This window comes from Lissotriton vulgaris, chromosome 5, assembly GCF_964263255.1.
Source record: "Lissotriton vulgaris chromosome 5, aLisVul1.2, whole genome shotgun sequence".
Lineage (NCBI taxonomy): Eukaryota > Metazoa > Chordata > Amphibia > Caudata > Salamandridae > Lissotriton > Lissotriton vulgaris.
In genome coordinates, this window is record NC_141693.1 from 728,560,898 (window position 1) to 728,574,778 (window position 13,881).

Consider the following 13,881-nt stretch of genomic DNA (forward strand, 5'->3'; position numbering starts at 1 on the left):
TTTCTTGCTGCATAATTTACTCAACCCTGACACGTAATTTGGCCCTCTCCTGCCACATAATTCCAGTGTCCCTGTATATAGCCCACTCTGTCAATGCTATTTTAACAGCATTGATTCTACTTAGCCCTACCTGTTTTTACTCTTTATTCGGTCCTTCTGTACGGCCACTTGCTCTTTTGAGGTTTCATGTGCAATGGCACCTGCGACATTCATGGACAACATACTGTATTTTATGCATAGTATAAGGTTTTTTGGTACAGGTCTATCTATCTACATCAAAGAAAAGTCGAACTAAACTACAATCTCAATGTACAGAAGAAACGCTTGTTTTCAGACTTTGGAAAGAAACTACATTTGTGCTGCTTGCAGCTGGCCTCAGTGTCTCTCGGTGGATGCCACTTTTACTATTAAATGTCTTTATCTTCTTTTTCAGAGTAGACAAGTCCTGACCCCATGGATTTGGCAAAATGCGACCTCACCATATAACAAGCATTTTCAATGAAATAGGTCTCGCATTTTCGAGAGTTTAAGCTATTAGTATTTTAAATGACAATGCCTTTTATTTATATTTTAAAACCCAAAATATAAATAAAAGGCATTGTCATGTACAATGCCAATAGCTCAAACTCGCGTAAATGCAAGACCTATGGCATTGCAAATCCTTGTTTTTAATTTCAACCTCCTCAATCGTCGCATCATCTTTTTCAATTGGGTAAGCTACAGTGATTTCCTGGAATCTCAAACTCATATCGCCTCAGAGTTGCTGTGAAAGGTACTCCAGTGGCGACATCCTGACTTACACCCAGCGAGCCCTGCGTCTGAAGTCCAGGTGAAACCGCACAACCACGACTGCCCTGTTTTCTGCCCCCTCTTCCTTTCCCATCCTTGTGCCTTGGTGTTCCACCCCTAATGTCCAAAGCCCATGTGTTTTGGGATCTGCCAAATTCACACTCCCATCTGGGCAGTGCTGAACTGGGAACCAAGAGTAGCCTAAAACACACGCAGTACACAGCCCACGGTCGCACCCAAAGTGCAGCAAATGTGGCATCATTGCCTTTGGGGGAAAATGGTTGCATAAATCTCTTTACCGACCCTGGTCATTGTACTCGTTAATCATGTAAAGTGCCCGTTTTTACCTGCATTAGAAAGAAATATCCGAGGCCTCTTTTTGAAAAAAATATATATATTCACCATGAGAAAGAATTCTTTGAATATTTGCTGTAACTCTTGTAGTGTACACTTTGAGTTTGGCACCTTGGTGATTGCGACCCAGCTCCGTGAATAGTGCACAGTTCTCTGTGGCAATATATCTTATATTTCCTCCTCATTAAACCAAAGCCTGAAAAAATATAAAAAATATATGTCCATCCCCCTTTCTAACAAGCTGTCGCCGTGAGAGTGAAAGCGCGGGGCCGGAGATGTGCGTACATGTGCACAACTCCTGTACAAGCTGTGGCCGCACACGTGCACATGTCTTATCCCCTTTGCGACGAAAAACCAACAACAGGCGAGACCTAAAAAAACTACAAACCTAAGAAACTTGGAGCATAACTTTTGTAGTCAATACTTTTTTAAATGTTCAACAATGGGAGTCTGTGTTCTGACAGCGCCAAGTCCAAATTCTTGATCTCACTTTTATCAATTGTTAAACATCACATAAACAGGTGCTTTACTTACTATTTATTTTAGATACTAAGGAATTAATTGCAAATTGCTTGTAATTTTGTGTGGGAATAGTGAATTCAGAAATAACAGAACTGCTGGATGTGGCGTTTATTGGGTACGATATTACCTCCCATTTCAAAGACCATCATCCTGGAATGAGAGATAAAAGTAATTTTGCCGGTTTCTCCCTTTCTGAAGCTGAAAAACTCAGAGTGTGTGGTATTTTGTAAGCACAAATTCAGATTTTATCTGGAAATGTTTGTACAGGGAAAACATGTGGTGTTACGGGAATAGTTGTAGTTTTGATTTGGGCCAAACCTCCTGCCTGGGTCCAAACCGGGATTACTATGAGTCTCAGAATGATGCTCTGAATAATAAGAATGCTGGGAGGACTCTTTCTGGACTGAGCCCATTACCTTTACTTAGAGTTCAAGAATAAACTCATATGCTGATGACATTCAGCTGCTATTTTTATGGGACTGTAAGGCAGGGTTCCCTGGTGAAAACATTAGAACCTGCTTGGCAGCTGTATTCCAGTGGCTAACGAATGTAATGATTAAATTTGATGCTGGCCTTTCATTCTTACCACAGGTAAACCCAGCAGTGGGGTCTTGCTTCGGATTACTCTGTATCTTATGAAAGTTTTTACATTTGTTTTGTCCATCTTAGCCAATAAACAGGTGATTCAGGCGCTGGTGGCATTTAGGCTGGACCATGGAAATGCCTTGTATCTGGACCTTCCAAACTACCTTATTAACAATTTACAGGTGGGCCAGATTGTGGCAGCACGTACTCTCCTGGGCTTGCCTTTGAGAGCACACATCATACCTCAGGGCACTGCATTGGCTCCCCATAAAACAGAGACTCTTATTTAAGACTATTGGTCTGGTCCATAAAGCATTTCATTTCATTTCATAAACTTTATTCGATTGTTTGTAAAAAAACATCATAAAAGTATACAATTTAAAACATTACAAGCATGAATTATTACGAGAGGGGAAGTACATGGCATAACAAAGAATAATAAAACATGGACTTGCATCAGTGGTTAAGATGGACATAGTGTTAGAAAACCATACTTTTGCTTGCTGTAATAGATCTTAAAATGAAGGTTGCGGTGAAGAAACATAAATCTGGGGTAACAAGAGAGAATAAGAGTTTCATAGCATTACCGGTGGTAGACACAGAATATTTCTTAAACAATGGTTTGAGGTAGAAAATACGCAGGGATTTGTACAAGGGACATATTAGCATGAAGTGCAGGGTACTTTGTTTAGTTAATCCGTCACAAGGACAGGGGGTGGCAGAATACATTTTCATCCTTGGGAATGCCACCAAGTTATGCACAATGCCTAATCTTAGTCTTGTGAGGACAAATTGATGGGACCGTCTGCTGACAACTTTGAGATACAGGGGGGGGGGGGCAAATCCTTCTTCTTTGTTGGAAAAATAAAAAGCGTGAGTTGAGTAATCTCTAGTTTGAGCTCTACGCTTATTATGTTTGTCTCTCAAATATTCCCCTTTGACCTCCTGTTTAGATAAGGCAGTTGCACATATTTGGTCTTCGCGTACATCCAGATCGTAGAGTTCCTTATAGGTTGAAATAACATACTTTAACCATGGAATTTGGGAGATATTATCCAGGTGCAGACAGTCTTTGATTATTTCCTTGGTAAAGCTGGTTTCGTCCTTGGACCAAATAGATCTCCACACCATTAAGGGTCTCAGTCCTATTAGGTCAGATATATAGTCCAACCCTAGTTCTTTGTGGGTCAGATCAGTGGATGCCGAAGGAGGAAGACAAAGTAGTATTTTTAAAAATATGTTTTCCAATATTTGCAGGTCCCTTTGAGTCCAATGTCCCCAAACCCCTGAACCATATAGTGCTATAGAAGCACATCTGTGTCTATAAATATTCAACATATCCGGTATACGTCGACTTCCCAATTTAGTTGCAAAGCGAAAAACAGTTAAAGAGGCCTTACCCATCCTAGCTTTTACATTATGTTGCTCTGGGGTCCAAGACCCTCCATTGTTGAAGGTAATGCCCAAGTAACAGAAATTGTCCACAACCTCAATGTGATTTTCCTTAAAGTAAAAAGGTTTAAGATGGTGTACCTTCTTACCGCATGCCATGATAAATGTTTTTGAGTTATTAATTTTTCGTTTCTTCCACTGTATAAAATCATGGAAACAATTCATGAGTTTCTAGAAGCCTATTGGGGTTCTTGAAAGTAGGACAGTATCATCGGCGTAAAGCAACACCGGGATAGGTTGACCTTCTGCTTGCAGAGCATCAGCTTGAACCTTTTTCAATTCCTGCTCAATTGAATTTATAAAAAGAGAAAAGAGCAGCGGGGCCAACACACAACCCTGTCTAATACCCGATTTGACCCTGATCTTTCTCGTACATTTCCCTTCTGTGCCATAGCGAATCTGGGCAGATAAGTTAGAATAAAGTCTTGCCAGGAAATATATAATCGCAGTCGGTGCACCCATATCAAGTAGAGTTGACCACAACAAAGTATGGTCAACCAAATCAAAGGCACTAGAAAGGTCCGCAAAACAAAGAAACAAGGAACCCTGTTTGGCTTTAGTGTATTTTCCTATTAGGAGATCTAGATTAATACACTGTTCTATAGTGCCAAGGCCCTTTCTAAAGCCATATTGGGAGGCTGTGAGAATATTATTGCCTTCGGCCCATTCTTCCAGGCGTAACAATAGGACCCTACTCATAATTTTTAATGAGGAATCCAGAAGGGAGATAGAGGAGAGGCTAAGAACTACCGCCCTATCTCCCTTCTTGTAGATTGGTATAATTACAGATTCACTCCAGGTTGACGGGGTAGTATCGTCGACAGCGGCGTTAAATACTTGAGTCAGTAGGGGGCTCCATAGGGCCAGGTCGGTTTTGTAAAGGTCAATCGGTACCCCGGCTTTCCCCCTTTACTCTTACTGATTGCCATGTCGACTTCATGGAGGGTGATTCCCAGTGTCTGTTCGGGTATGATGGGGTTATTACGGGAATTATCCTGGTCCTCCCCAATTGGGTCAAAGATCCCACTAAAATGTAGGACCCAGCTATCTTTGCTAACTTGGGCAGTAAGAACTGGGAATTCTTCCTTCTGGAGGAATGGACTGTTAACGGTACTCCAGAACAATTCACTATCCCGTAAGGCTGCGGCCTTAGTCAGGTCTTCCCAGGCTAGCTCTCTTAGTTCTTGTTTCCTACGCTTCAGTTCGAGATTGTCTTTAGCTCTTAGTAGTTTAACCACTTCCCTATCTCTCGGGAGGTTAGATAATGCCTTCTTAAGATCTTTTAGTGCTAGAGTACACGCTTGGTCAAACCAGCCTAGTGTTACCCTTTTACTTATGCCCTTGTTAATGGTAAGTGATTTTTTTTATTATAGTACCAAGTTCCTCGAAATCAGCTATGATACGCTTTGAGGTGGCATCAGTTTCGAAGCAACGGGATATCACTTTCGTGCCAGCTCTCACAATTTTCCGATGTAGGTCCTCAGATTTTGCTCCACACCATTTGATCCGTATACCATTTTGGCTACATGGGGTAATTTCATCTATAGTCCTGCCGACAAAAAGATTTTTAGGGCCCCATATAAGAATAGACATGGTTAAGGCGTTATGATCACTAATACCAAAATCCATGATAATCGGAACCGTACAGAGTGGAATAATCTGGGTCGATATTAACAAATAGTCAATAACAGAGGCAGTATTCCTCCCTTGAAGGTTGGGGCGATATTACCATCTTTATCCAGGGCAGGTTGGTGAATAACCAGGTCATACTTTAGCAAGAGATTATTAAGAGAAACACCATAAGGGATATTGGTGAAATGAGCCAGGTTCTCCCCATTATCCCCATCAAACTGGCATGCATTGGTATAGGAATACGGACAGGTTCTGATATTAAAGTCCCCTCCCCAAATAATATCAAAAGGTTTGTGGGTGTCGTTGCAGGTTTTGTTTAAAGCTGATTCAAGTTCATCTACAACAGAAGTACTAGTTGGATCAAATGTATTGTTGTAGTGATTGATCAGCAAGATGTTCCGACCCCCACTATTTTCTAACCTCAATATTTGGGAGTGTGAACCGATAGTAGAGCAGGATCTTACACGTACTGGAAAGTGCACAGACAATAAAATCAACAGACCACTTTTAGCCCTACCCATAACAGATTCTTGTGCTGGGCAGTTATAAGAAACAAAGCCGTCATAATGAATATCAGTGGTAGACCAGGTTTCCTGTAGGCAGAGGATATCAAACCCTGAAATATATTCCCTCCAACCCAGGGCTGATACCCTCTGTCGCCACCCTGCGATATTCCAGCTCACCATAGAATAACCTGGCCGGCTGGATGCCAGTACTGGTTCTATGTGGATGGTTTTAGAGGAGGGGGCTATACTAGCACTTCCCGCGCCAGGAGGATCCAGGGTATAAGGTGGAAGATAGGCATCTTTCATCTCGACATGCAGAGCGGGTGTCAGGGGCAGAATGTCTAGTATTGGGGGAATACCAAGCATTCATCTGAGCATATGATTTTACCCGCGACTTCTCCATCCACTGTATCGTTAACCATCTCGGAGGATGGAGGCTCAGGGGTGCATATAAGGGGTAGTCAATCAACTCCCTCTAGGCAGCTATACCGGTTGTACTCTAAAAAAGGATTATGCTGGGGTGTGTATTGGGGTGGCAAGGCTGGTCTTGTTTCATATAATATTTGTCTGCCCCTTCGTTCGACCCTTGTCCAGTCATACCTTCCTTTATATTGGGTTGCATTGTTGGGTGGAAAAAAGAAGGAGACTGGGAGGGTCTGGATAGTAGAATCAAAGGACCTGTTGAATCCCGCACAGATATGGGATACCGTACGGGGATCTCTGAAGCTAACAGTAATGCAATCCCCATTAATGGACTTCTGCGTCTTACTTATCCAGGGTACCCTCCTTACCATGATAATTTCGTTGTGCAGATGGGCCGGCAGGGGTCTATTCCAATTGAGCCACTTAATGATTTTACTTTTCAGGGAGCTAAAGGTTTCAGTTTCCCCTTTTTCCAAGGGGGGAGCTCCGGCTAAAACTACCATATACCGATTAGCTTCCGGCGGGAGATCAGGCCTTCGTGGTCTGGGGGCTCTAAGTTCTTTGTTTGGGGACCCTTGTATCCCGTCGGCCATTGGTCCAGGAAGATTGGACATGCAGGGTTGGTGACCAGGGGGATGTTGTGAAATTGCATTATTATCTAGGCTAGGAGGGAGGTGAACCATTGAGGGGCCTACTGTAGGACAAACAGAGTGTTGGGTCGCAGTTATGGGTTGGGGGGCTGGAAGAATGGGAGCAGTTTGAAGAGTGCACGAACTATTGGGTTTGGTGGAGTTAGCTAGGATAGTGGCTGTGGTTTTCTCAATGTTGGACATTCTAAGATCCAACCTTTCTAGTTTGGCCTCTAGCAGAGATATAATAGATTTAAATAGGGCAGCTATACTTTCGATAGAGACCTCGCATCTAGAGGGAACTATTTCCTGGGTGATATAGGGTGGTGTCGGTTCATTATGTAACTTGTCTGTTTTAGAAGACCTTCCAGCTTTTTTGTCTTTTTTATTATATGATCTTTTCCGTTTCTTAATAGCACCTTCCCTCACCCCCTGAGACTTAGAATTAAAAAAGCTCTCTTCAGGAGCAGAAACAATAGAAACATTGTTGCTATCAATAACATGGTTAATTTCAGGTAAGGTTACATTCACCAAAATGTCAAGATCCGTTCTTGGCGGGTTAACTGCATCATGAAGGGGGGGTTGAATAACCACCACAGGGATAGAGTTATCAGCAAATCTTTCTGGTGTTTTGGCATTAGCCAAGATCCCTAAGGACGATCTTTTTATAGACATTAGTTCTTTAGATAAGCGTTTCTCCAGAATGTTGATTTCCGTGTCAATAATGTTATTCGCCCTGATAAGAAATTTATCCATACCTCCAGTAACAGATCCACCGGCAATCAAGGACTTACTCCGTGTTTCCCGACCAGCCATAGAAGCCAGGTGTCAAGTGGGTGCAGTTGGAAGAAGCAGTTAGGGGGGTGGCCCGGTCCGGTCACTACTGGTCACGAACGGGCACAAACGGGCCCGCTCTTGGCCCGGTCTTCGCCCGTGCGCGTCCGCGCGCGTCCCGCGGGCCGGGAATGAAGGTCCAACAATATAGTTCCTTTAGGGAAGACCACGCCCCCGATTTCAATGCACAGGGAGGAGGCGGCGGGAAGAGGACCAGCTGTGGCAGGTTAGCGCACTGCCCGCTGGTCCTCGCAGTCCCACGGAAAGCCTTGATGGAATGTGGCTTCTGACCTCAGTGCGCTGTTGCTGGTGGGACCGAAGAAGATGAGCGGCGCCCGCGGAGCGGGTGCCGCGAGGCGTGGGTCCGGGTCTCGGTAGGCAGCAGGTAGGGCAGAGTTCGTCCGCTTTACAGCCCGTCCTTCCCAAGAGGCACACACAGAGCCCAAGTCCAGCCCCCGATTTCAATGCACAGGGAGGAGGCGGCGGGAAGAGGACCAGCTGTGGCAGGTTAGCGCACTGCCCGCTGGTCCTCGCAGTCCCACGGCGAGCCTTGATGGAATGTGGCTTCTGACCTCAGTGCGCTGTTGCTGGTGGGACCCAAGAAGACGAGCGGCACCCGCGGAGCGGGTGCCGCGAGGCGTGGGTCCGGGTCTCGGTAGGCAGCAGATAGGGCAGAGTTCGTCCGCCTTACAGCCCATCCTTCCCAAGAGGCACACCATAAAGCATTTAATCAGACGGATGCCAATATCCTAAGGGGAATCAATAACTTATATGTTCCCTCCATATGCCTTCGTTCAACCACAGCTTTCTTAGGCAAAACTCCAAAGATTAGGCGCACTAGGACTGGTGGCAGATCCTTCTCTTTTTTAGTTCAGTCAACTTGATCAAAACTTCCCTCCGGGGTTCGGAGTATTACAGATATGTCTCACTTCAGGAATAGACTGAAGACATAGTTGTTTAACTAAGTCTAATTGATTAGGCCTTTTATGTGTGGGAAGAGGTGCACAGCACCAGGACACACCTTGGAGTAATAGAGCACTTTATAAATGCCAGTTCATTCATTCATTCAGTTCACTAACGGTATACTAGACTAAATTGATCAACGTCTTACCAGTGGCGTGCACGAGAAGTGATCCACATTTAAAGGGTCAACCTCCAGTTCCAAATCGATGCTGTCTGCATGCTTGGTGCTGCAAGATAAAAGAGAACTTAAAGACAACCAATAAAGTTTGACCAAGCTTCTAAAACATTGCTAAACACAGGTTATTTAATGTTGAAATAAAGACATTTGGAATAGGATTGACTAATGTTTGCAAAGAAGATTTTTGTCAATTTTTTTTTTTTTTAAATGTTCAACCCATGATGTTGGAGAAGTGAAAATAAGATAGCCAGTAAAAGGTCCTGAAATAGTAGGTGTTGAAGGAAAAAGTCTAGCAGAACTTAATTTAGCTGAAAGATTATCTTGGCAAAAACTTTTTTATGGAAAAATCTTCTGCACAAAGTTTGTTGTGTAAAATATAACCCAAAGTTGAAGTTTTGTGAAGGGGACAACATTTGCTTCTGAATGAGGATCGGACATTTGGCACTTATGCAACTCTTTGTTGGCTAAACTATAATATGGTTCACCTCTAACAAGGAACAAAACGTAAACCATTCTAAGACAGCTCTCATTTGATCAAAGGTGGAGAAATCCGTACCCATGCACCACATATGGTGTACATGGCAAGTGTAAAATTACAAATCTTAGAAGGTGACCAATATTCTCTAATAATTCCTCAACGCATTGACCAACACTCTGCATGACCTTTTAGTTCTGGTAGGACGAACAATGGGAGTTGCTGGAGACTCACTGTGTTAGAAACAGGTTGAGTCTCTGGGTGAATTACCAGGAAGAAATCCAGACTAACTAGTGGAATCAGGAATGGAATTATGGATTCTCCTGGAAGTTCCCGATATCTAGGGGGACCCTTATGGCCCCACTTGTAATTGGCTTGTACTTTACACCTCTCCAGGAGTTACTGGCATCCCAACATCATTAACTCCTGGGGCATTACCAGTGACCTATTTAGAAGGCCCCTTTTGAAGTATTTGACCAAAGCAGGATTGACACACTGTATTGCAGAGCTCATTCCTCAGTTGAACTCAAAGTGTCGTTCAGATAGTAGTACTAAAATCAGGTGTGTCGCCCTAACATTGGGTCGTAAAGGCTAAAGTACTGTGGTAGATTGCCATGTCATGGCTCTCAGCAACAGTGCTGATGGAGAACAGCCCTAGAAGGTACCTTTTTGACCAATATGGAGATGTGATAATTGCTCTGTCACAGAATCGCTCTAAGGATAATACTGCCGTGCCACAAATCGACAGCAGAATATGGTACTCTAGTGTTCTCAGTCAGATTGTGTATGGTTCATTCATTAATATGAAGCGATTTTTTAATCTTTTCCTCATATATGTTGTACCCACAATTCTTTAAAAAAAAAGTTTGGAATTTTCTGCTGTAACTTTATACCTTTGTCTCACGTAAAATGTTTACTTTGTTTGGAATTTTCAGAGGTTTCCATAAATTCTCTTGGGAGGTTATGACAGGCTATGTTTAGCAAGAGTTTTGATGCCATTATACTCTTGTGACTGAATACAAGTTAATCAGATGAAAAATGCATTTTTGCATTTGTGAAAGCAAAAAGTGTACAATTTACAATTGTGTATTAACACTTCAATAGCATTTCCTTTTTTTCGGCGAGAGCATATTTTCCCTTTGGAGAAGCCCATTCCGCACTGCCACAACCAGTTTTGGAAGTGAACCCCTTAACCACTGTTCCCCTTCCTGGGTCAATATACCTTGAAAAAGTCTTTGAATATTCAAAGACTAGCATGTGTGTGGGAGTGTTCAGCAGCTTTTCAAAGAGACCCAACCCTGTAGCATATAATCCTCACAAGCGAATACATTTGAATACCAATAATATTACACTGTACTGGTAAATTATTACTTATGAGTGAATCACTATGTGAGTAGAAGTTCATATGTTATTAAAAATTACATATTTACACTCCAGAATCTTGCCATTTGCGCACCTAAGTGGAACTTAGTGCACAAATAGCTTGTTTAATCTGACCCTTTAGGGTTTTCTCAGTTTATCACAGTTGCAATTTATGAATCAGAGGTGCAAATTCAAAACCCCATTGAATGTACATAAAACGTCCAATTGTTGTTCACAATGATCAGAAAGCATCAGATGTGGCATGTTAACCCCATCCTCCATTACACCTTCTGGTGCTCTTGAGGGTTGCAACTACTTTCAATTTTCTGCAGGGCACACCCCTCACCCCACTTTATAGGACCAAAGAAGTCTAATCAAAGTAGAAATTAACTTCTCATAAAAGCCAACAACAAATCATCGCATCATATATATCGACATTTTGAGGGTTAGTTAGAATTTGGCCGATATGAGGCACCTCCCAAAAATCACATCCTCAGAATTAAGAGGGTAGAGTTAGGATCCACTTTAAATAGTGTGTATGGGGAATTCACCTACTTTTGGAAGATGTTCTGCTTCTGCCAAACTCCAAATTTTCCTGTATCTCTTATTGGGTTCACAAACAAAAAGCAAACCATTTAGGGCCCCATTACAAGTCAGGAGACATTCCTCTTGGTATTCGCCTGCAGTAGGCAAAGTGCCCGCTGGAGTACTCCTGACTCACAAAGTTACAGCAGAGCCTGTAATCTTGGTTCCATCGATACCTCATGTTATGTGCCTAGCTGGGATTCCCCTGATACTCATAATAAAGCCCATTTTAAACGATATGATCTAAGACTAGTGTGTGTAAAAACGCAGAAATTTTCAAATTCTAACTGGGGAAGAGGGCCTGTGGTGCAGAGCCTCCATGGGTTCCAATTAACAGTGATCCAGGCTTGTTGCTTACCGCCATTTGATGAGAGTTTGTATCAGTGTAGCATAGCCCTGAGCCGCAGCAAGGTGCAAGAGGGTCATTCCTCGGAAGGTCTTGGAATGTATAAGGTGCTTTGACTTCGCCCAACAGGCCCGGCTCATCATCTTCTCGCAGACCACCACGACTCGACTCTCAAAGCAGCTCCCCATGGATCCGGGCCCCGCTGCACACTGTAGAGAACACACAAACACACTCAGAAGGCAGCAGCCTATCAGTGACAGGGATATGGATCTGATGAGATCATGTAAGGGTCAAATATAACCATGAATTGCAAAAAGTAACCATGTAGACCACAGTGTCATTTCAAAATGGAGTCTTCCAGAATACAGGTGTTACTGACTGAAGGGCTCTATACCTAGAACAAAGCATAACAAAGCTGGCGGTGCCCATGGAGACACTGGAGAAACCTAAGTGAGAAGAATTGGGTACTCAGTTCTGGATATCTCTACTGGGCTGGATTTCCCATTTTGAGTGGTGTTCTATTTTTGACACTTTTCAACTCCTGCCACTTTTGGTCCCTCTTCAGAGGGAATTGTTGGCAATGTGAGATGAACAGCAAAGGGCCATAGATGAAACATAGCGTATAATAAAAAATAATTATTACACTGCACCATTGCCCACAACCCTTTGTACCCCTCTCCTCCATTCACTCAATCTCATTATTCTTCCCGAGGTCAGGAGTGGTAGCCTTGACTAGGGCCCATGGAGGGTGGAACAAGACCAAGTTGCTCATGACACAAGATTGAAAGAGGAAGGGGTTAAATAATGACACTTAATCATGTGCTTTAGCATTTGATGAGGCGTTCCTATTGCGGCTAAGGGTCTCAGAAGATGAAATGGCCCATTCTGTCTAGGTCTTTGAGGGACATTGAATCGGATATGATAGCTCATTCACTACAACAGTTAAACAGGGAAGAAGCATCTCCCAACTTTGTTGGCACATTTAACTTTCAGTGAAACAACGTAATAATGGAGCTGTGGTAGGGCAGTATAGGCAAATTGTCTAGAGATACTCATTGCTTGTAACTTGTCTCTGGGCTGAGTAGGTATGAAAAAAGGCTAATCACTATTTCAGTTAATGTGTATATACCCTTTTCACCCACCGAAATAATGTAGTTCTAATTATTCAATGGATTTTTCTCGCGAGGATAACCTTCTCTCAATGGTTCCTCCCCTCACCTGCAATAAAATGTCCCCACAGATCACTGTATACAGGGCAACATTTTTGAAAAGGGAAATGGGAGATTTTGAAAAACAAAATTGGAGGAATACATTTTCCCCATTGGCTTACATTGAAACAGAGGCAATTTCCGGTGGGGGACACCTAAAATATAGTCCGTTCTGGCTCAAAAAAACATGACCCTATCACCTAAATCGGGTCTATTGGCATGCATGCCAATGTAATCAGGATTAATACATTGCTTTGCAAACCCAGCAGCCATCTTTACCTAGAGCAATGTTCATAGAGCTGCTAACAGCAATGAACGTACAATTGGTAAGTGGCGTCCGCTTTAGTATTCTGCACTGCCCATCTTCCACCCTTCTGAAAGAGCCCCTGCTTGAAAAATCAAATCAATGTTCCCTGTCTGTGGGGGAACATTCAATGTATTATTGAAACTCGTGAAATTGTATAGCATGTCCAAAATAATCATTAGGTATGAGTCAAAACACGTCAGTGGTTGTGTACTTGCTAAGATTTCCTTCACTTTAGATAGCATCATGTAGGTAAGTAATTCAGAGACTGTATTTATCTATTCAAAGATGAAAGCTCAAATCCCTTCTCAATCCTGTGCACTACGAAGGTGCAGTCACCATATAAGAGCTAGCGGGTAAGCATTTGAGTCATAGCCGCACGCTTCTAGCCCCATGGCATTTATGGTCGAAAAATGGCAGAGCTATTTGTGGATGCTGATGAAAAGTGCAATACACTTGGTTTGGTTCTGTATAAGAAACTTTCAGGGTACTTCGTGTTATATAAGGCATCATAGTTTGGACAGTAGGAAGCACTTAAGTCCCAGTACTTTCTTTCCAATTTGAATCAGTTTAGGAGGGGTTACTCTCTTTAGCATTTCTCTGCCCTTGGGCTTGAATGTCAACCATCCACAGATAACTAATTTGATTAACTAGGTTAATGGAAATCACAACATTGAATTGCCTCTGCCTACTTTACATAATGTAGAACAGTTATAGCAGAAAGCATTAGTTTA

The 13,881-nt window shown here is 42.8% G+C and overlaps 1 protein-coding gene across 1 annotated transcript in view; it reads right to left on the reverse strand.

The window, feature by feature from the left end:
• LOC147711447 (calmodulin-binding transcription activator 1-like) overlaps positions 1-13,881 on the reverse strand; it is a 1,194,547-nt gene that overhangs the window by 252,307 nt on the left and 928,359 nt on the right. Inside the window, exons 8-9 of the mRNA XM_086919489.1 lie at positions 11,648-11,844; positions 8,838-8,916 (exon numbers count right to left, since the gene is read on the reverse strand). Coding sequence (XP_086775615.1) covers positions 8,838-8,916; positions 11,648-11,844 — 276 coding nt within the window. The remainder of the gene's footprint in view (positions 1-8,837; positions 8,917-11,647; positions 11,845-13,881) is intronic.